This window comes from Nymphaea colorata, chromosome 4 (genome assembly GCF_008831285.2).
Source record: "Nymphaea colorata isolate Beijing-Zhang1983 chromosome 4, ASM883128v2, whole genome shotgun sequence".
Lineage (NCBI taxonomy): Eukaryota > Viridiplantae > Streptophyta > Magnoliopsida > Nymphaeales > Nymphaeaceae > Nymphaea > Nymphaea colorata.
Window position 1 is genome coordinate 6,102,401 of NC_045141.1, and position 24,411 is coordinate 6,126,811.

Below are 24,411 nucleotides of genomic sequence, written 5' to 3' on the forward strand. Positions count from 1 at the left end.
GGTTATTAAAGAAACTGGACTTGAAGGGAAACCAATTATATAGAGAAAAGACCATATCATTTTTGCATACTATCACAATCAACAAAAGAACCGATTTGGAAACATGCCAGTTATGCTGGATGGTTTGCATTGGAAATAAGTGATTGGGTAACAAGGAAATAAGGGACCATGACAAACAAGTGTAACTGGAATCAAAGTACAGCTTACGGGAAAAGAAAAGACAAAACAAAATGGGGTAACTAATACCGTATGGGCTACATGAAAGGAACGGTCAAAATAAAAAACCTAGCCAATACAGAAGTACAAGCTATAAAAACGTGGGCCAAAATTAAATATGAGACCACTATCAAAGTATGAGCTACAAAAAAAAAGGGGGGGCTAAAATAAAATGTGGTAACCAATATCAGAGTACAAGCTATAAGAAAAGAATGGCCAATACATCGGAATACAAGTACAAGAAGAGAAGGGTCAAAATAAAATGCGGTAGCTAATACCAAAGTATGGGTTACGAAAAAAGAAGGGTCAAAATAAAGGGATGCAACCAATATCGAAGTACAAATCACGAGAACAAAAAGTAGCCAAAACAAAATGATATAACCAATACCAAAGTACCGTTTATGAGAAAAGGTTGGTCAAAATAAAATGGTGTGACTAATTCTGGACAACTAGCTACCAAATCCAAAGTCAAACGAAAAGAACTAGTCATCAAAACAAATATACACAGAAATTATGAGGAACTTCAGAGAAATGATTACCAACTCAAAAGGATAAACTGAAGATTGTGACCGACTCTAGAGAACTGACAACCAAATTAAAGGAATAGAATATAAAGTGTGATCGACTTTAAAGCCGACCACCAAATCAAGCCGTTAAGATTTAAGTTATCATCAACTCTTGAAAGCCGACCACCAAATCAAGACGTTAAGATTTAAGTTATCTTCAACTCTTGATAGCCGACCACCAAATCAAAGGAGGAAAATGGAGACGCTCATTGGTTTCATAGGAACCAACTACTAAAGCTAACTTCAAGGGCAGCCTTCGTCAAGATTTAACGCATTCACGGGTGGGAGAAACTAATGGAACTAATGGAGATGTATGAACGAACGTCCATTGCTTGAGCTTGAAATCAGACTATAGAGTGCCAAATCAAGCTCTTAAATCTCGAAAACTTCTTTTGAAATCCTTTTAAAAATTAGTCTTGACTACCAAATATGGAAATTGCAGGGTACAAGTACAACCTATAAAAGATGCCCCAATGTAAGTTTTCTAGAAAAGATACCCAAGTGCCAAGGCGCATAGGAAATGAAGTTAGATCTGATCACTAAGGCACACACGTATACGGAATTGATTCTTACAACATTTGTTAGAATGAAGAGTACGAAAGGATGATACAAGATCAAGCATCGAATTTCTTAAGATCAAAAGCATTACCAAGCATAGAATTTCTTTTCTAGGAAATGAATTTAGATCTGATCACCAACTCACACATGTATAAACCCAAGTGCCAAGGCGCATAGGAAACGAAGTTAGATCTGATCACTAATGCACACATGTATAAGGGAATGATTCATACAACATTTGTTAGAATGAAGAGTGCGAAAAGTTGAGACAAGATCAAACATCGAATTTCTTAAGATGAAAAGCATTACCAAGCATAGAATTTATTAAGATGAAAAGCATTAAGAAGATCTAACAGTTTCATCCCCATAACAGTTGTTGGGTAACACCTCCTTAGCCACGGAAGGTCCTTCCCAATTTATTGTCATTTGCCACAGGTGATTCTTGAGTAGCATGGCGGCTTTAAGAACCAACTTATGAATTTTACATTTGCTCTAAACCTCTTCTCATCTAGCATATCTACCTGAGCAAATCACTGCTATTGATACCAGTCCGTAAGGATGAAAACTCAAAAACTGGCCGCTATACATGAAAGGGCAAGACAACAACGGTACCATATAGTAATGCTAAACGTGGCATTGGCTGAATAATGATGCAATATGTACACAAGACACTACGATGCCAATCATGCCATGTTTTTACAATTTGTTTGAGAACGCATATCAAAATCTTATTGGTATCATCTACTTGGCCACTTCCTCATGGATAATGGAGTGCAGATCTTTGTCACCATCCACGTGTTTTGACTTAAACAAAAATGAAAAAGAGAGAGATTGGGCATTATGCATTTTCTTCTGCCAATCATGCTCGATTTCTACTATCCATTTGAAAATGCCAATCAAAATCTTATTGGTAGCCTCTACTTGACCACTGCATTGTGAACAACAAAGAGCAGATCTTGCCATCGTCCATGGGTGTTGATTAGGAAAAAAAAATGAGTGAGAGATTCAGTTAAATAAATGAAAACCCCCTTTCTTTAGATAGGAAAAGGGCCTCTCATTAATTTCCTTATATGCAAGCAAACATTAGCTAATATGTTTTATGTAGACCAAGCTAAGCCAACGGTAGATCTACATGGCCACAAAAAATCAAAATAGAAATCAACATCTTATTGGTAGCCCCTGCTTAACCATTGTGAATTGTGGACAATAAAGAGCAGATCATGTCATCATCCATGGGTGTTGATTAGACCAAAAAAAACATGAAAGTGAGAGATTCAGTTAAAAAAATAAATGAAAACCCCTTTCATTAGATACGAAAAGTTCCTCGTTAATTTTCCTTAAATGCAAGCAAACAAAACTTCTACCATGCAAGCCCACAGGAAAGGTTAAATGACATCTTAAATTACAACTATACTCATATGCAACTCTAGTATCAGCTGCCTTTTGCCCAAGATCTAATGATATGTGTGCTCACCTCAACTCGATTCTTCAACCTTCAAAAATGTCAACCATCGCCTCGCCGATTGCCATTCTAGTTGCCTCCTCATCAACACCCCAGCTATTGCTATCGGTCCGGCTGCTGCTTATCGTGCACCCAAAATGCCTCAATGGTCTGAGCCAACTTCTTTAGTTCATATCAAGGTTCAATGGGCTCCAACGCACCTCGAACTAACAGGGATCTATGCTAGGCAAATGAGCTCAAGCTAATTGCAATTGAAGACAAGCACGAATCCTCCACGGATATAAAGAGCATTGTTGTCAGCATGACAGCTAAATACTTTGCATACGATTCCACCCAGGTGAGCATAACATTTGTGCCAGAAAGGCGGCTGACAAATATTAAATCATTGTCCAACTAGTGATTGCTCCCGTAAAAGGGAAAGTAGCACGAGAGAGAACCAGAGAGAGAGAGAGAGAGAGAGAGAGGCTCACCATCTGGAGGCTGTCAAACAAAGAATTTAATAACCTCAGATTTTAAAATTCAAAGATCTTAGCTCCGGAGTCCGGCCTCATCGGATGTGACGACTTATTCATTTTCCCATAAAAAATGGTGTATGGAGAAACGATTTTCAATAATGAGCTGCACCATCCATGTGAGAATTTCTCAAATAGCGTCCCAAAATACCCATCGAAAGTACTCAACTTAATAAAAATGAACTGCTGGGCGGAGCCACATATGGGCATGTGCAAGCAATTGCCCACACAACGTAATAAAAATCCCTTATTTATATATTGGTGAACCCCAAATTTTTTCGTACTTACATATAAAATGCGCTGCTAATATATGGTTAGTGCCCCTTCTCTAAATACGTCCAGCTCCGCCACTGGAACCACATGGGACTTGTGTAAGCAAAATAAGCACATTGGTTTCAACGTAGAAAATTGGACTCCAAATGAGACATATATGCAACCTAAAAAATGAACCAACAGCAGTATTCCACTGCCAGATATGTGGACAGAGAAAAATATTAACCTCACATCCAGAAGCCCATGCATCAACCCTGGAGCACTTGGGTGTGAAGCCAAACCCATTTCAGCACAGATGAAAACAATGCCATGAAAAGTAGTAGGGCCAAACAGGAAGAGAAACCAGACATGCACAGGTTAACCATCACGTGAAAACATTCAAGAATAGGTTTGGTAGGGCTCCATAAGCAACAGCCATAAGCTATTTTCTGAAGGCGATTTATATCTTCTACATAATATCAACTATAAAGTGGCTTTATGCAATTGTCAGACCTGAAGTGTACAGGAGAAAAACTAACCATGTGACACAGCATATGAAGTGACAGCTACTGGGAGAAGTCAAAATCTGCATCCATTACCTCAGCAAGGAAGAGAACTGGAAAAAAGAACAGTTCAGCATCAATTTACAGTTAACTTATAGTTTATTACACACCAAACTTTAACATCAGAAATAAATAATCATAAAGGCCTTGGTTGATCACAAAAGCTGCAATTATTGTTAGAAACCGCAAAACTATTGATACAACCATCACCAAATCTGCAGATATAAATTTTGAATGAGCAACATGAAATAGCAGCTCTTTGACAGAACAAAACAAATCTTGTTGGCTTGTTCGTTCCAAAGTTCCATACCTAACATAATATGAAATCGAGGAGGAGTGACAAAAGGTCTTGGAAATACTAACAGATCTCCAACACATATTTCCATACAAGACATTGTTACTCTATAGATGAACTTAAAGTTTATAAAGAATGATGAAACCAATATCCACTTGGCCATTCAGTTCATGTCTGCAAAACCCGGACAGCTTGGCTACAGGATCAAGATTAGGAAGACCCCACCAAGGAAATCTGTTTTATTGGAAGTGTCTCCTAAGCTAATGATGTTATCCTCATCTGCAACGGGCTCCATTATCACCCCTATCTTGAAAAACATCCTTTCAACATTTTAGAATCAGCCAATTATATTTGCAAATTGCAAAAATAAGGCAATATATTATCATAAAGAAATATAACCCGTGAACCAAGTAGTTTCTCATATATTATTATCACATATAGACATATCTGCTGACCAAAATCCATATTTATGTTTCTCAAAAGTAGTATGCATTCAACACATTATGATCAACCGTCTCTAGAGAAGAAATTCACCACCATGCAGAAAGCCTGTAAGAATTGAGTCATGCTTTCTCCAGCCCCTATTGACCAATAGATTCCTGATATACACAAAGGAATACGGTTCAATCAACAAACTTCTACCTCTGTATCATTCTCTCCCCAGGAATGTTTGAATTTCTCAAAACTTCATGGACATGCACAAGAGAAACATTATCAGCACTAGCACCAAGTTGCAACTTTTAGGTCTTTCCCAGGGGCTACTTATCTTCAAAAAAATTACAGATATAGGCCTAGCTAATCTAACATAAATATTCCCAGATGGTTTCATGATACAGACAAGTATAACAAGGAGAATGCTTGGAGTAGTAACTTAAAAATTTTTTATATTAGAGGTAGCAATGGTAATCATGAAAAGCCTACGTAGAAAATTCTTAAAAGAACAACCATTTAACACATTATTTCTGCAAGTCTATTAAAACATCAAACATATAATTCTCAATACGTGTTCCATACCAATATGTGTGACATTCCATGCACTAATCTTAACGATGAGGCAGTAGCAGCAAGATCCTCATCTTGCATGATGACACTAGTATACTCATTTACTTCCATTATTGATGCTCATTTACCTAATCTTCAGTTAAAATCTATTCAAGGATAAAGGTAGCGCAATTTCAAACATCACAGCTAACCAGACCTTCAAGTACAAAACTCAAACAATTTTAGAAATTTACATTAGAACTAACCATATCTTTAAAAGGTCAGAAGCCAGAAAAGCAAGATTCCTGAATTAGAGAAATCTAATTTCATGCACATAACAACCAGAAATCACCCAAAACAATTATTTTAAAGGAAAATCCAAGACAACCAAGGACTTTGCATTCCTTATCATTAAACTACATATTAAACAGCAAACTAAATTTCTGTAAATTATGAGCACTCTGTCAGCTTGCAGAACTGTTGGTATCATTCCAGAGTTGAGTTTCAATGCAAAAATATGTGTTGTGGTTTGGTGTACTTACATTCTCCAAAAAGCAGCTGTGTATTTGAGGACTTTCTAACAACCCTATCCTAACCAAAATATCCTCTGCAATTACTGGATCCACAGAGACACATCCTCGACCTACACCTGCCAGTTTGAGCTTTGCTCATCCCATAGTTGTATGTGAGTTCCATCAATGGAGGAATATTCTTTCTTGCAAAGAACATTATATGGGGACTTGTTTCATCATTGTGATCATACAATACAGGTTGCCAGAATACATTTGGAGAACAGCTATGATTCATAAAGCGAGCTATGTTCCCAGACTTCTTTGCATCTATGACGAATGGAAATGATTCAAAATTTTGACTGTTTTTTGCAGGTCTTGGTTCTCCAAGTAGTTCATACATACCATCCCACTCCAACAAGTTCTCCCTAGTGTGACCGGCATCAAAGATATACTCATCATCATAGCTGTCATCATCTAGTTTATTTCTGGGTATAACATCACCTATATATTCACAAATGAAAGTCCCTGATCTTATAGGGTCCAATGAACGAAGACCCCAGCCCTTATCCTTTGTTTTGAACACATCAAAGTGAAGCTTCACCCCATTTTGCGACACCCGGTTGCGACAGATAGAGGAGCAAGAACAATTTGGACTGCACTCATAGATAACAGGCTTCCGACTCACAAGAATCCCATTAGCGACATAAGGAAATTCACCACTATTAAGTTGAGTGCAGTTGCACCCTGTGCTGCTCGAAAGGCATGCATTTTGGCACTTGCATCCGGATATTGGCATCATCAAGCTGATGGCTTTCTCATACTTCACCCTCGAAATGTAAAAAAAATGAGGTGGTATCTTCTCATCATCAACTACGTTCACTAGGCAGACAGGAGTATTCTCCATTCCTACAGACAAATCAGCAATAATAACCCCTTCCCTAGAAGCAGGATTCTCCTTCCAAGCCAAAGCCTGCTTCCAGATCAAGCTTCCAAGAACGGGCTGCCCTGGTAACCGAACCAATTTGTACTTGAAAATGGAAAAGCCTCCTTTTCCCTTGTCAATCCAAGACTCCTGAATCCTGTAGAGGCCATCATAGATATACACCTTTCCATTCAGAGAACTTGGATCCTTCACACCACGCGTCACCCTTATCTCCACAGAATGACCCAAGCTTCGGTCCAAAGCAAGGTTACCTCGTTCAAGCTTCTGATCTTCCTGCTTCCCTTCCTTGCTACAACTACCACCATGACCGCTGTATATTAGAACATCTCCATCATCAACATCCCCCTCATATCCACCAGAAGACACTATGCTTATAGCAACTGGATCTTCAACTTCACCAAATTTTGCAGTCATGTAGTCAATCCCTGCCATGCTTGGTGCATGCAGACCAACCAAACACATCTCTATCCTAAAGTAGAAGATATCACCAATATACACCCCAGGGACATTTCCTATCCTCTTTTCACTGTTCACTCTTAGTGCTTTGGATGTCATAGTAGTTGAGGCTCTCAAGTCAGGGCGGATACTACTACCACCTGTTGCTCCCCTGGCGTATGAATCATTTGTCTGATTGACCCTCCGCTTTACTGCATCAAAAATCATCAGTATCCGCTCGACCGACTCCCTGTCAGTAAGGTTTGAGGTGACGTATTCAGGAACTTCTGCCAATACCTCCTTCCTACTCTTCTTGTATCTGTATGATTTTTGCTTCTTCTTACAGCTTTCACCAGTACCTGCAAACCTGCGGCTACCGCTGGTACCTGAATTAGCAGATTCTTTTCCCTTCTTTGTTTCGCCAACCAGTGGAGAAGGGGTGCTGATTTCAGCTTTCTTCAAGGCAGATTTCCCGCTAGTTTTCTCTGCTTTCTCTGCCGTCTTGCTTTCCTCTTTCACCTTCCTTTTAGAAGAACTCAGAACCTTGGAGGGTGCAGATACAGATGCAGCAGATCCTTTTTTGGGTTGCTTGCGGCTAGATGGCTGTGGATTCAGAGGCGCATCAGATATTTCATCAACATCGATGACCTCACGTGCTTCAGCGAGAGGGATCGGTTCAGGAGTTGATGGTTGGGTAGATACTTGAGTAGTAACAGCCGATGGGGCAGAGGACGGATGAGACGGAGAAGCACCGGGCGGGTAAGGAGCATAGGGGTTGAAACACATGAAGGGATAGCTACCCGGAGGCGCATACCCAGTCATCGACATGAAAGGATGTGGAGTCATAGGACTTAGTGTCCGGAGAGGCTTCACATCCAATACAGCCGTATTAGAAGGGACAGGGGAAGTAGGGAAGCCATTAGAACCTATGGCTTCCATTTAACCAAACGGCTTATGAGCAGCTAAGCTACTGAAACCCGGAATAACAAGGAAAACTTGGCTATGAAGAAGCCTAAAAATCACAAATACAAGGATTCATTGAGAAGTAGAATACGCACAGAAAGGAAAAAGATCGAAGTAAGAAAGAAATTTGTCACGCTTTCATACAGAAGCCCCAAAGGAAAGACTAGTTCGAGCTCCAAAACAACCAACCAGAAATAAAACGAATCGAGGAAAAGATGAGCCTTAGAAAGCAAAATACAAGATTAAATCATTGCAGAGAAACCATGAAGAGACTTAACGGCATAGAGTCAATGAAAATGATGAGACTAAAGCAAGTTGAGTAAAATCCAGAACGTGCAGCAAAGTCTTCACTAATCAAGCCAGGAAATCGACGAAACAGCAACCCTAGAATTACTAAAGCAAACTTCTAGCCTAAACAGCAAGCGCCTGCTTACAGGAAACGAAAATCACGACGTGGCAGCTAAAAGCGACCAGTAAACAGTGATCGCTCTAAAAGCAAGAGATGAAGAGCACGATTTAAGATGTGTTGGGAAGACCGTAAAAGGTCGACAGAGAAGGAAAGCACAAGAAGATCGATATCCAAAGCAACACAAGGAAAAGGAGTTAAGGCATAGATTCGCAGAAGAATTCCATGACCGCTAACCCTGCACCAAAAACCACCCCAAGAAGTGAGATCTCCTATGCGCACGAAGAATATTGATTTCACAGAAAACTAAAAAACGTAGAAACCTTTCAAATCAAAAATGAAATCACCAGGAACAAAAACACGATAAAGTCCCCACAAAAGCACCAAAAAACGAAAAAAGGAAACTTTCGAAAGAACAATAGTGGTCGATTCATAAGGCCGGGCAAACCGAAAATCACGAAAAAGAAGCCGGAGGAAAAATAAAAAGAAGCGAAAAAATATAGAGTTACAGAGACGATACCTTAAACTTGAGCATCTAAGAGATGCAAGAGCACTAAAAGGAAAAATCTCAAGAAAGTCGGGAGGGAGAAAGGGAAGGGGGGCGGAAGGAGAGAACGAGACAAAGATCGAACCGGAGACGCCTGGACTCGGAGGAAAAGCCGGGGAATGAACCGACTCCCAATTTATATATATATATATATTAAAGTTGATTGAAGGGTGTATAAATTGGATGGCTAAGAAGAAAAAAAAAATACAAAGCAACTTTTAAATTGAATAGCTGGAGCATCATTTAATATATATATATATATATATATATATATATATAATAACAAAGAAAAAAAAGAATTGTATTTAACAATGTTTTTTCCCCTTATACAAATGTCTTTCTCCTATTTTACTCGTGCTTGAGGACGCATTTGATGGAGAGGAAATGTATTGAAGCTGAAGGAAAAAGATTCAAGTTTAGAAAAAAAGAAATTCCTCCCCATCTAGGGATGAAAAATCTGACCGTTAGTCTCTTTCCTAACATGATTTTTTCAAAAATTTTGTCCCACCTCCGGCGGTGGAAAGAAGTTTCTGAAATGAAAAACTGCCCGTTAAGGCTTTTCTCTGTTTGCTCATGCGTCTCTCGAAGCAGCCACTGCTGCTGTTGTGCCCTTCCCTTTCGCAGCTCCCTTGCCTTCCTCCTGCAAGGTGAACCAGTGGAGCGGACGACATCGGCGGCCTGGTGAAGCGGCAGTGGAACGCCATTATTCTGTTGGATTTGGAACCGATTACAGATTTCATCTCTCTCTCTCTCCCTCCCTTTTTCTTTGTATCTCTAACTCTCGTCAGCCTGCGTTGATTATTCTTGTTGGAAACTTCAGAGCTATCGGGATCGGGATTTATTGGGGTCTCTTGAATCACTGCTTTTCCAAATCTCTTTAAAAGAACGCTGCTGTTATCATTTTTTTATTTCCTGGCATTCCCACCCTCCGCAGACACCAACAGGAAGTAGGACAGGAGGAAGCGAGGAAGAAGGAGTGGTGGAAGATGAGAAAATCGAGATCCTCTTATAGCGTTTCTTGCCCCACTTCTTTCTCTCTCAGTAGTGTCGCGCAGCGTGTCTCCCGAAACCACTGTTGTAATTAAAGGCAAGGGGGACCCGGAGCCCGGAGGGGCTTGGCCTCCTTCCGTAATAATAAAAAAAAATTATCTAAATTTTAGAAAATTACATCTGTCATATATAAAAATATTTATTTAAAAAATAATAGAATCCCCAAAGGGCACAGACAGACACTCTCTCTCTCTTTATCTATGATCTCATCTCATTTCTTACATATTAATCTCTATCCATTGTATTTGAAATTTCAGAAGAAAGTGGAAGGTCTTTGGGGAAATTTAATCAACTGTTAATCAATGGGCCAGCTGCATCAATTAGGACTGAAAATTCCATTAATTACATCAAACCAGTATTTGGGCGGCCTTCCTCAAACATGAATGTCATTTTATGGGTGGACAATTGACCACTTGGTGGGGATGTGCTTGTTTGCTTGTGATGAAATAAAATTATGGTAAACAGAGAGAGAGAGAGAGAGAGAGAGAGAGAGAGAGAGAGAGAGAGTTTATGTGTATAATATGGTTCAAAGTTTATGAAGTAATTGGGTAAAACACCAGACGTCGCACCAGCAACAGATTTCAAGAGCAGAATTGGGTTTGCAGTAATTGGACTAGGTGATGACTTGTATGTAATTGGGGGCGTGGTTGGCGGGGAGCTGTATGTAATTGGACTAGGTAATGGCTTTTGCTGGAATCCTACAGATCATCGTGTTCGAAACCAAATTTAGTTCATTTTGTTACTCTTCGGCGGTGTTGTGTGTGTGTCCAAGCAACTTAAGGCCGTCTGTCCAATTTTGCCTCTGCCTAAGAGTAATATAACTATCATATGGAACGAGCATTTCAGACGAAGGAACTGAGTTTTTGCATTACAAATGGATCGTTATCTCACTTCCAATACTTTCCTAAAGCCACCAAACTAAGAAACAAGTTTCCTTCAAACTTGTTTCCCCACTCCTTTTTTTTTTTTTTTGCAAACTTATTTTCAGAATTTTCTTTCGCATTTCAGGTTTCCAATCCATCAAACAGCCCAAACATGAGGGAGGCCGCTCAAAAGTGAAGGAGGCCGCCAGTGCATTCTCTCCTCCACTTCTCTCTCTCTCTCTTTCTCTCTCTCTCCCTCTCTCTCTTTACAGCAGCCCCGTTTTTGAAATCAATCTCTGGGCATCGGGCACTCCAAAAACTAAGTGCTAGGATGACCCAAGCAAGCCCGACTTGGCTTGCTAACAAATATTTGATATTATTTTATTATATTTGTACAATATTTATATGAAAAATATAATTTTGATGTTGATCGGGTTGGGTTGGAACTTGCGTTTTGAATAGTTGGACGAGGCCCGAGCGCAGCCATGGGCTGTTGCCTGGCCCGAGCCCGACTCATTAACGAGCAAAGCTAGGTGCCAACCATACTATATATATCATATATGTGTGCCTTGCTTGGTTGGCACGACCTTCCTGTGGATCAGATTTGCATGGCGTTGTTTGCTTGATAGAAACTAACGTCAAAATCTAAAGGAGGGTTAGGAGACGGTTTACGGGGGCCATTCATGATCGAAATCAACCAATGAAGCGCCTTATTCACCTTGCGCCATTTGGAAAAACATCATCTTCGTCATAGACTGCCTTGGACAAACTAGCGCAGTCCAACGCAGGCACTGTACGTGAACTGGTTGGGTCACACTTTGAAGTTTCTTGATTAATGTTGTTGTTGTGGTTTGTAGGTCAACATCGAATTGAATAAGAATCTGAAATTGGTTCGTCACTCTTTAGGAAGTGTTTGATCGGTCTGAAATTTTGATTCTGAAATCAAAATTATACCTGAAAAAAAAAATTTCCATCCAATTCCATTTCTATATGTGTTTGATAACTTGGAATTTTGATTTCAGAACTGAAAATCTTTGTTTGATTTGAATAGAAATAAAATTCTGGAATTGGGAAACTGTTGGATTCACATAAACTGCTACAACCTTCTAGCGTAAAAGCACAATCCAACAAAAAAACAGCTAGGATAAAAATATTATAAACATAATATTGAAACAACATGTTGGTAGCTTGACTCCAAGAATTTATTAGCAGTATTGCAAGTTAAAACCTCAAAAAACTTTAATAATAATCAAGTATATAAATGTTGGTAAAAAATATACTAGATAAGAACCAATAATTAAATATTACTGAATTGCACAAAAAGAATAACAAATTACAATGACAGGAGAAAATCAAACATTGTCTTCTAAGTCGCAAAAACCACTCTCCATTGTGGTTCTAACAACACCTTCCAAAAACTCAGATCTGTGCACACAATTGATGCTGTCAAAAGTTCCTTGAAGAAAAGCTTAGTGTCAATGTCTTAATAATTTTCTGCTCTTCAAACAAAAAAGCTCGAATGATCCTACAACAGAGAAGAGGAATTTAAGATGAAAGAAATGAAAAAGTTATTGTCCATGATATATATACATGAGAAATGCAACATCATCATCAACCTATAAAGATGCACCTGCATCAAATGCAACTCAGATGATATGTACCATTTTATAGTACATGCCTTTCGCATGATATGATACAACTTAAATAAAATGGGAACCTACCAGATGCTTGTGCCAAAGTCGTTTGAAGAGCCTGTCTGCGTCTTTGAAGGCACGTTCAGCCATCATCAACATGTTATTTAAGTCTCTTACCAGCAAAGTTTGCTTCTTAGTACACTTTGAAAAACCAACCATCTCTTGCAAATTCCTACATTTTTCGTTTTGTGTCAAGTATTAAACATATTAAGGATATAGCTTGACATCTACCACAGTAGAGTGAAGCTATGAACTAAACTATAATTCAAAATGTCTCCCAAAATACAAGCAAATTGAGTCTAATTTAGATGAAATTTTGTCTTGAGATACTAGCTAGAGTCTGGATTTGACAGGTCCAAAAGTAGAACTAAAAAATCATCCAAATTCATCTCAAAATTAATCACATTCACAAGTTAGATGTAAGATAAAAATAAATTATCTAAACTAAACTAAGTTCAGGGCCTGTATCCAACTCTTGTTAACCTAAATGCATAGTATACATGTAAAGATTACCTAATATCTAATATTATTTACATGTAAATTAAAAACTAAACTTGTGATGTAGACAAGGAGGTCTAGTCGGGTAGTGGGATCCAAGAGAGGGGATGAGCTTCATAAGAAAAGGTTTCCTCTCTCTTGTGCAAGGTGGCAAGGTGGGGTCCAACATTAAGCAAGATAGATTCAATGTAAAAGGTCCTTCATTGTAAAACCAACTGAAGGCCATCCATTGATGCCACATCCACATTCTTGGAAATTATGTGTTAGTTAAAGAATTTGCATGGGCAGTTATCAGACTTTACCAAGCTTGAAATTGAACACTTACAATGCTTTATTCAGTGTCCTAACTGCAATCTGGTGCACGGGATCTGAGAATCAACTCAAATAACTTCAAGGTGAGCTCCTGCAAGTAAGCAACATAGGGTAGTTATATTGCTTTTGAAAAGGAAACAAAGCTCAAATGTCACAAGGAATTGCCATTGATTTCAATCCGTTTGATTTTTTTTTTTTTTAATTTGAACTGAAAAGTTATTCCATTAGGGACTGTGTTCAGCATATCAAAGAGGAGGAGCTGAGATCTTAGAGCTAAAGAAAGTTAATGGTCTGTCAGATAATGATAAATTGCATATTCTCCCAGGAAAGAGCAAAGAAAAAGATATTTTGGGAGGAGAGAGGAGGATATGTGGAAGAGGGGGAATAAGACCATTCATGTCGCCCGATTGGTAACCCTCGACCCAAACTCAACACTCTTGAATACCACCACCACCCAACCTAACCAATTACAAAGAGAAAGAGTGCTAAAGAGAGAGAGATCATTAACATTGCCAAGCCTCTACTCCCACAAGAGTAGGATCTGGAGAGAGAAAAATACAAAAAGAGGGCAAAGAAAGCCCATCAGTCACAAAGAAGATCATTAAAAAATCAGGTTACTATGGAGGAGGAAATTTTATTTCCAGACATGTATATCAGAGAGGATTTGGTGAGCTAGTAATGGTAGGTGAAAGAAGCCATGACAATAGATGATGTTATTGCGAGCATCCCATAGTTGCACCATAGGGTGAAGAGCCAAGTACACTAGACAAAGTAGGCAAACCCATGACTGAGACTCGGATCGGTAGATGACCGGTCACTAGGCCTCGGCCAGTTCAGGTCAAAAAATTTTATCGTATTTTTTTGCATATAGATAAAGTTGAAAATATTTATTACATATCAAACCTCAACAATCAACTGTACAATGTATATATAATTATAAAATTCAGCTACAAACAACAAATATCATTTCACAAATAAAGTATAATCGTCACATTGTCATACTAATGACAAACAAAAAATGAAAAAAATGTAACAATTATGAAATATCAAATATCCAAAATGTATTGCCATTTCATATTTTCATGTGGCCATATCTTATTCATTGAGTTTATCACCTTGCAAAAGCAATTACCAAAATGGTAATCAACAGAAAACATCACTCCGTGTCTGTACATAATTTTAAGGGCAATTGACATCTATACATATTTATATTTCCTAATATGAAAAAAGAGCATATTAGTAATTCCAAAAAAGCAAAACAGTTGAATTTTAAATCCATCTTGTAAATCTATACACATGTACAATATGTATATTTTAATATACGTACATTTAAAAATTAAATTTTTCCCATCATTATCATCACCCACTTCATTGTTATCACCTTCGTTCATCATCCAACAAAAACAAATTCCTGTAGTCGAAATCCTCTTTTTTTCTTCATTTGCATGTTTTGAACCACCCCTGAATCTTAAGACATTAGCAAATCAATTTCTACGTCTTATTATCCATCCTATATTTAAAAAATTAAAAATAAAACATATGATATATAGCATGTATAAAATCCTTGATCTAATACAAGGAAAATAAAAATTATGATACAATAAAAAACAGTACATTACATACAAATGAGTTTCAAAGGTTAAACTTTAACTACTATTGGTAAAAATAAAAAAACAAACATGTAATGTTGCATCTGATACATTCTTTTCGTCTATGCTTAACCTCAGGATGCTAAAATAAACAAAAAGGAAAACAAATGCATTATGAATGATTGAATATATATATATATATATATATATATATATATATATATATATATATATATATATATATATATATATATATATATATATAGTAACATAGAATTATAATTTACCATTGTAAAGTTGGATGAATATTGAAATGTTGGATTTAAAAAATATCCTGCACCATGAAAAGGGTGGTCTAATTGGCATTTTTTTCTTCTATCAATGATGTCATAATAAACTTTATATTTCATTTCATGACCACCACAAATATCTTTTATTTTCATTTTTGCCCCATCCATTGCTTCAAATACAATTGATCATCACTATCAACCAATCCTAATCCCTGAAGGGAAAACTCTATCATTGTCTTTACTGAGACAAGCACTGCTTCCAAAATTTGAGGCTAGTGGCTGTTTTGGATGCCATGCAGTACTCATTTTTAGATCTGATTATTGAAGATATTGGAAAGATGACAAGCATAAAGAATTGTATATTTAAAGCAATGAGAATAATAAAGTTTATATACAACAATACATTATCATTGCATACGATGAGCAGTTTCACCAACAATTGGGAAATTTTGAGGCTAGTGGAGACAAAGTTTGCGACTAACTTGTTTTGCTTCAAAGCTTGTTGGAACACAAAAATGGCTTGAGAAAAATGTTATATCTGAAAAATGAACTACTTTAAGATTTTGTAAGTTGGAAGAAGGGAAAGAAGTTGAGAAAACCCACAAAATTGGCAACATTATCAGTGATAACTTGAAAAAAATGGTAAAAAATAAACTTTATGAGTTCATAACTTGAAATTCAAAATATTATATGGTTAAAAGAGAAAAAAAGACAACTATAAATTAAACACAATTAATGCTTACGTGTACCACATTCTTCTTGCCTATTTCTAGTACAACTTGTTTTAATATCATAAATATGTTTTTTACATCTTTGAGAATATCACAAACATCAATTTACCTTAAAAAGTACACTCCTCTTGGACAATAAACCAAAATATTGATCAATGTTCTATTCTATTGTCCTTCCAGCTATCAGCCATGATACTGCAACGAGTTGAGCTTATTGTGATCAAAAGTCAAGATTCAGTCCTAGTGAAAAAAACTAGAAATTAAAATTACACAAGGAGCACCATATTTCTTTGAATAAAGGACCGCCGAAGAGGCAAACTACATATATTTAGACTAATTTTTGACAAATATGAGTAGGGACATAAACTAATGAAAAATCATTAAACAAGGTGGATGTGAAAAAATTATCTTCACTAAGAAATTGGACTCAGTTTAATGACATCAAATCAGATCTGAATTCATTTTCATACAAAATATCTGACTGGATAATTAGCTATCCATCCGAATATATTTTTATAAAACATTGTTACTAAATAATAAATAATTTAATATTTTGTAGTCACATGGACCACATATCAAATATCAGGTTAATAAATGGTTTCAAATGCACCATATTGTCCTTTTTTACAACTCTAACAAAGCTCCCCACTCCTTCCTCTTCAATAATAAACTATAAATCAACAAGGAAGTCATGTCCTTCTTGTTTAAAATGAATGGGAGCTTTGAGCTAGTTACAAAAAGGATGAGGAACAAAAAAATATTATAAGAAAGACCTTCAAATGTTGATTGGACTGTTAGTTCTTCACATCTAAATTATATTTTGGAATGGGTTCAGTTGTGATTTTAAAAGGAGATTTCCAATGAATTCGGTAGTGAACTTAAAAAGTTAGATTTGAAGAGGGTAAAGACTTTTCTTCCATTGCGTCTGAATCTGAATATATAAACATATGATAAATCAGATATGATAACGGATTTACATATGCCTGTATCCAGTCCATTGACATTCCTAAGCATGAGGGATTCCAGGGGCTCATGCCCTCCTCAGATATAAGTTTCCTACATAAGAGATATTTGCCTTAGAAGAAATGCAAACGATTTTAGCATTTCAAATTCAAACTTGTGTGTTCTTTGTGTCACCATAAAACATAAGAAGCAAGATGCTTTTGGCCATAGATAAGAGATATTTGCATTAGATGAAGTGCGAACAATTTTATCATCTCAAATTCAAACTTGTGTGTTCTTTGTGTCACCAGAAAACATAAGAAGCGAGATGCTTTTGGCCACCCATGACCTATGCCCACCCAGCTGAATAGGCTTAAAAAATACTACAACAATAATTACTAATGCCAAAAACCCTTGCCTAAAGTTTCATCCATTGCAAATACAGACTCTTTCTTTTGCTCTTATGCTCTTATAACGCACGGATCTTTAAGGTAATGTTTGATGGTTTGGAAACATAAGAATGGAAAGAAATTTCTAGAAATATCTTTCTAGGAAAAATGGAACCAGGAAAGTTGGTGCCTATTCCAATTGTGTTGTGTGTTTGATGGGGTTGAAAAATGTTTCCTGAAAAGTTATTTCTTAGTTTGATGGAATGGGAAGGAAATCAAAATGTGAAAACATACAAGACTTAAAAATTTTGAGAGTCGATATGAAATTTGTCATGAACAGGTATAATTTTTTCACTTTCACTTTTTTTCTCCCTCCTGTCTTTCTTCTCCGCAATAGCACCCTGCTCATTCCTTCTTTCGTCCAGCAACCTTCTCCTGCTACAAGCACCTTTCAGCAATGAAGACGGCTGCTGTCGCAAAGTCTGAGGACAAACCCAACACCATCTAACTATGAGATAAGGCATAAGACACAAAGAGAGATAATTAAGAAGAAAAAATAAAGCAAAAGAATGTCAAATAAAAGAATAGAGTTGGCTAGTTATCGCAGTCCACTAGGTGAATACGCTAGCAAAAGGAAGTTGATATGCATGACAAGCAGCTCAATTCAGAAGACTAGGAAAGGACCCCAAGAAGCCCCCATTGCATGCTAGTCGGCTTCGAAGACCACCAATACATGGAGCTAGGTGAGGAGCATTTGATAGTTAGGCGATGCCAATAGTTGAGTATTGTTATTGACAGGTCATTGCAAATTGTAAGCCTAACAATTTGATTCTTATTTCATCATCAAATTCTGGCAAAGGTTGCCAGTTCAATTCAACTAAAGCCAAGACAAATTAAATGCATTAAATATATTAAAAAATTAAAATTGAAAATTGCATTAGTTGGTGCTGGAGCAGGAGAGACTAAGATCAGCATGCTGGAAATTGAAAATACAAAGGAAGAATGATTTGGAGATAGGCATTACCTGACATACCAACATGTGCAAAAGAGAAAACACTAAGTACATGTTCCTATGTAGTTTTTCATGTTAAAAATGACAATACAACATCGTGAAAGTGTTTTGCTTTTGATGAATGTAGGTTATCTGATTACTTGGTGGCATTGTTCTTTTGACTCTAAGCTATAATATCTGATTACTTGGTGGCATTGTTCTTCTAGTTGAACAGAACAATGGCTTCTGATCCCTTCTCCAGTCTACTTGGTAAGCCCCTAGACCAAGAAAAGTTCTTTGTTTTTTTGGATAGTCCATGATTTGCGAGTTATTTGAAAAGAGTTATTTTGAATGGTTTATTATATAGGTGCATATGACAAGGAGGAGGTTGCTGCTAAAACTTATGATCTTGCTGCACTTAAATACTGGGGACTTGGAACACTCATTAATTTTCCTGTGAGCATCTATTGTACTTAAGATATAGCCTCTGGAAAGTGGCATGTGTGGTGAGTTTAAGAGAAACAAGCTTGTGTGCCATCAACATGTGGTATGAGGTGAGTTGATAAGGATGCTGATATGAGGACCTTGGATCAAGTTCACGCCTTGCATCAGGAGGGGCACATTCATGCCAAGTTTGAAAATCTCATTTCTGGGATCCAAGGCTACCACAAATCTGTGGGGATCTTAAGACTGTGGATTTGTATTCTGACCCTTCCTGTGCTCCCCACTACATATCCATGGTTTTTATATTGTAATTCAGACTTGAAACATACTGTAGAAACACAAAACATAGGAAAAAGGAATACAATGAACACGATGTAACGTGAAAAAACCCTCAACAAGGGGGAAAAAACCACAGATGAGGAGGAACTGGTGCTCACTAGCAACCAGACTCTCTCTCTCTTAAGATTTCATTAACACTCACAAAATTAGGGTTACAATCTTTAAGCAAGGCCCAACAAGGGCTACACGATGGATCGGGTATGGATCTAGACTCGGTCCCGAGGCCCATCTAATATGTTTCAACACTCCCCCTCAAGTTGGGCATACATATCAAACATGCCCAACTTGGATATATTTCTCTCGAACGAAGTCGAATATAGAGCTTTCATCAGAACATCAGTTGTTTGGTCTTCAGATCTCATGTAAGGAAGTACAAGTTCTTTAGCATCAATTCTCACTCGAATGAAATGCCGGACAATCTCAACATGCTTTGTTCTGTCATGAAGCACAGGGTTGTTAGCCAAGTTGATTGCAGACTTGTTATCGCACTACATCTTTATTGGTTCTTCAACCTTTATACCAATATCAGTCAACAATACTTTTAGCCACAAAAGCTCTGAAACTCCCATAGCCACTGCTCTATATTCTGCTTCAGCACTGGAATGAGAACAAACATCTTGCCTTTTACTTCTCCACACTATGAGATTCCCTCCCAAATAAATACAATAGCCAGAGTTGGACCTCCTAGTGTCAATATAGTCTGCCCAGTCTGCATTTGAATAACCTTCAATCCCAAGAGTGTCTTGCTTGACATACAAAAGACCTTTGCAAGAATTTCTCTTCAAGTAAGACAAGATCTTGTCAACAGCCTTCAAGTGGGCATCCATGGGAGCATGCATGAACTGACTCATCACATTCACAGCAAAGGTAATATCTAGTCTAGTGAGAGTAAGATAAATAAACTTCTCTACAAGACATTGATATCTTCTTTTGGCCTCTTCACAGAGAGGCTCCTCATCTCTAAGACTTCCGTTGATTTAGTACGAGGCTAGTCCTAGACCTAGCAATTTCAATGCCAAGGAAATATTTCAACTTACCAAGGTCTTTGAGATCAAACTCGATCGCTAACAGTTTCTTTAACTTAATTATTTCATCTTCATCATCACTTGTGACAATCATATCATCAACATATACCAACAAAATAGTAACCTTTTGCTCATTTCTCTTCACAAAGAGTGTGTGATTTCCATTCCGTTGATGGTATCCACATTGTCTCATGACAAGTCTAAGTCGTTCAAACCATGCTCGAGGAGATTACTTGAGCCCATATAAAGCTTTCCTTAGCTTGCAACACTTTTCAGGTTCCTCATATCATGGGGGCATACACATATATACTTCCTCTTCAAGGTCTCCATTGAAAAATGCGTTCTTGACATCAAGTTGGTATATCTTCCACTCCTTCATCATAGCTAAGGAGATAATGACTCTGACAGTCTTCATCTTCGCAACAGGAGCAAAGGTCTCCAAATAATCAATCCCATATTTCTGACTAAACCCCTTGGCCACAAGACGAGCTTTGTATCTTTCAACACTTTCATCTGGTTTGTACTTGATGGTGTAGTCTCACTTAGATCCAACCAAGTGAGCCGCCTCAAGAATCTTTATAACTTCCCATGTCATATTTTTTCTCAGTGCTTCCATCTCTTCTTGCATTGCATAAGTCTACTTGGGATCACTTTGAGCCTCAACAACATTCCTGAGAATCAAAGCCAAAGAAAGAGAAGATACAAAACATTTGTAGTCCTTGCTCAGTCTAGAATATGAAACAAAGTTACCAATAGGATGTTGAGTACATGACCTGACACCCTTTCGTAGGGCGATGAGAAGCTCTTCACTTGCAATAATAGTCTGAATCTCATTTTCAACAGGTTGCTTCTGAGCACGACTTGGGTCATTCAGGGAAGGACTAACTGGATTGGGAGTAGAATTCTCACCAGCTGTCATCTCATCAGTACAGACTCTTTGCCTAGAGTAAATTTGCCCAAACAGACGATTGCATTCCTCTCCTGCCCCAGTAGAACACTCTCAATTTTTCTCCTGTTCAAGCACCTCAATAGAAGGACCAACGGATTCACGCCTGTAGTCCAAAAAATCTGTAAACAGAATTTCCTGACTCGAAGAATACTCTTCCTTTGACATAGAATTCTCTCCTGAAGAGGATTCTCACCAAAATAGGAAGCATGTTCAAGGAAAGTGACATCTTTGGTAACATAGGCACGACCAGTGGAAAAGTTCTGACACTTATACCCTTTTTGAGTAGGAGAATAACCTAGAAATATGCCCTTAATATACCTTGGATCAAGCTTTTAAATGTGAGGACTATGATTGTGAATAAAGCAAACACAACCAAAAACTCTTGGTGGAAGAGAGAAAGGTTCATGACTCCCCGGTAACATAGAGTGAGGCGTCTACCTATTCAACACACGACTAGGCAAACAATTTATAAGATACGCACTGGTCAACACAACATCCCCCAATACTTTTTTGGAACATGACGTTGAAAAAGAAGAGCCCGAGTCATATTCAATAACTGACGATTTTTTCGTTCAGCAACTCCATTTTGAGGAGGAGTATAACTACAGGAAGTCTCATGAACAATTCATTTTTTTCGAAAGAAGCTATCAACAGACTGACACATATACTCACGAGCATTATCAGATTGAAAGGTCTTAACAGATGCTCCATATTGAGTTTCCACACAAGCAATGAAAGTCTCTATGACAGTAGGAACTTCACTACGGTCTTTCAACAAGTAGACAATAGTGTTACGACAACAATCATCTATAAAGGTGATAAAATACTGAAAACCATGACAAGAAGGAATCCCTGAAGGCCCCCACACATCAGAATGAATCATGAATCATGGTAAATACCTCATTAGACCGATGGCTATACAAAGGGTATGAAGCCCTAACATGTTTGGCCAGGTGACAGACATCATAGGACACCATAGTCATATCTAACCTGAAACATAAATCAGGAAACAACTGTCTAAGAAGTCCAAAAGGCAGGTGTCCAAGGCACTCATGCAAACGTAGAATCAACTGAAGGGAGTCCTCTTTGTTCTTTGTTGCTTGACTGACTGCCGTCATGAGAGCCTGAGCAGTACGCATAGGTAAACGATATAGCCCATCAGAAGTCAGACCAATCCCAATCCTCTTACCTGTCACCAAGTCCGGAATAACACAGCGATCAACAAAAAAGATAAGTTCGCAATTCAACTCTTTCGTGATCTTGCTAACTGACAAGAGGTTCAAGGGAAGATGGGGAACATGTAGAGCATTGTGGACTAAGAACTTGTTCAAAAGTGGGAGACTCCCTTTCCCAGCCACAGAGATAGATGAACCATCAGCAAGAGAAACACGTTCCTTTCCTGACGAAAGCTTATACCCATGAAAGACTTTAAGATCGCCGGTCATGTGGTGAGTAGCGCTACTATCGATGATCCACTCTCCCATACGGGAGTCCGCCATCACGTCGATAGAACACCCAAATTTCTCCTGGAACAAAAAAGTGCACCAACACCCAAATCAAAGCTGATAACAATGCCAAGAGGAATAGCACCAAACCCAACAAGAGTCTTAGGAGCTGTAACACTCGGCGTCACAAACAACATAGCAGGAGACACTCGCCTGAACCACACAGCAGACGCTAGGTACCTGCAGTGACAAAGGGCAGTCGCGGCAATTGGGAGCACACAGCAACTGGCGTGAGCAGGGGTGCTGGAACTCTACAGCAGATCCCGCAGGAGAACACTGACGTAGGGCGTAGAGGCAGCGCTAGATAGAAAGGGCAGCACTGAACCGAATGAACAGGAACCGTCGGGCGGTGCAGAGACAAAGGGGCGTCGGGCGATAGCAGGAAGCAAGAGAGGTGTCGGGCGAGTAACGACCGGAACCGTGCGGCAGAGAGAAGAGCGTCGGCAGGCAGAACTGGTGACGCTGAGTGGGGCGACGGTGGAGCAGGATACCACAGTGGTGATGTTCGGCGGCAGCACTGGTGTCAGGCAGAAGGACAACAGCAGCGGAAATAGAGAGACGCCAGTGAGATGCCAAAACTTCACGGCGGCAGCAGCGACTGCGGCAACGGCGATGGCGGTGGCGGCGGTGGTGGTGGCGGCGGTAGTAGCAGCGAGTGAGAGAACGATCATGACCAGAACTTCATGATCGCCAAAAAATTTCCCAAACTCGTTGGCTCTGATACCATGTAGAAACACGAAAAATAAAAAAAAGGAATACGATGAACACGATGTAACATGGAAAAACCCTCAACAAGAGGGAAAAAACCATGGATGAGGAGGAACTAGTGCTCACTAGCAACCAGACTCTCTCTCTCTCTTAAGATTTCATTAACACTCACAAAATTAGGGTTACAATCTTTAAGTAAGGCCCAACAAGGGTTACACGATGGATCAGGTATGGATCCAGACCCGGTCCCGATACCCATCTAATATGTTTCAACACATACAATTGTAAAATTCAAATTCTGCTTCAGCCATGGATTTCAACTAAGGAGAATCTGAAATCAGCCTAAAAAAATCAGCATTATGTACTACATAAGGCATTTGATGCTCCAGCTTTGGATCATATAAGTATAAAATTGCAACATTTAATCAATGTTGATATATTATAGAACGCATATCTTTTCTACACAAGGCAAACATCACTAGCATCCAGTTTAAACAAGATTGACCTGCAGTGCATAACCAACAGTGTTAGAGAAAGCTGTAATAGTTGCAATGTTGCATCACTTCCAGACCATTCTATCTACAAAAATTCAATGTCAAATTTGAAAAAGAGACTTTTTATTAGTATAAAGGATCCACAAAAACCACTCCTTAGCCTTCCCAATTGAAGGATAGAAATTAGAGTCAAGAACCTCCTCAGAAATAGGAAAGGCTTGACCATATCTGCATTAACGACAAAGTTTTCAAATACTACAAGGGACATTTCCCCCCAACATTGAACCAATGCACTAGCCTAACACATACAATAAGTCATTTTGAAGAAACACAATAGTACATAGGTATCATAATGGTATAGGCAAAGGAACAAGAGAAAGTGGGACA

General features: G+C 38.3%; 2 protein-coding genes across 9 annotated transcripts in view; both read right to left on the reverse strand.

Annotated features, from left to right (window-relative positions):
- Positions 1 to 2,618: 2,618 nt before the first annotated feature.
- LOC116252425 (histone-lysine N-methyltransferase, H3 lysine-9 specific SUVH1-like) lies at positions 2,619 to 9,332 on the reverse strand. Of its 8 annotated transcripts, XR_004172175.2 has the most exons (4): positions 5,948 to 9,176; positions 4,106 to 4,182; positions 3,603 to 3,664; positions 2,619 to 3,420 (listed from the first exon to the last, which is right to left on the reverse strand). XR_004172175.2 is itself a non-coding variant. In XM_031626681.2 (3 exons), the coding sequence occupies exon 2, from the start codon at positions 8,232 to 8,234 to the stop codon at positions 5,997 to 5,999; it is 2,238 nt and encodes a 745-aa protein (XP_031482541.1). In that variant the 5' UTR covers positions 8,235 to 8,902; positions 9,185 to 9,332; the 3' UTR covers positions 2,619 to 4,182; positions 5,948 to 5,996. The 8 variants fall into 8 exon arrangements, 2 of the variants coding, with proteins under 2 accessions (XP_031482541.1, XP_031482540.1); XR_004172177.2 differs by lacking the exon at positions 3,603 to 3,664 and having other exon boundaries at positions 2,619 to 3,169; XR_004172176.2 differs by lacking the exon at positions 3,603 to 3,664.
- Positions 9,333 to 17,620: 8,288 nt separating this feature from the next.
- LOC116252622 (uncharacterized) overlaps positions 17,621 to 24,411 on the reverse strand; it is a 31,671-nt gene continuing 24,880 nt past the window's right edge. The window contains exon 6 of the mRNA XM_031627006.1: positions 17,621 to 18,051. Within this exon, the coding sequence (XP_031482866.1) occupies positions 17,869 to 18,051 (183 nt within the window). The 3' untranslated portion in view covers positions 17,621 to 17,868. The remainder of the gene's footprint in view (positions 18,052 to 24,411) is intronic.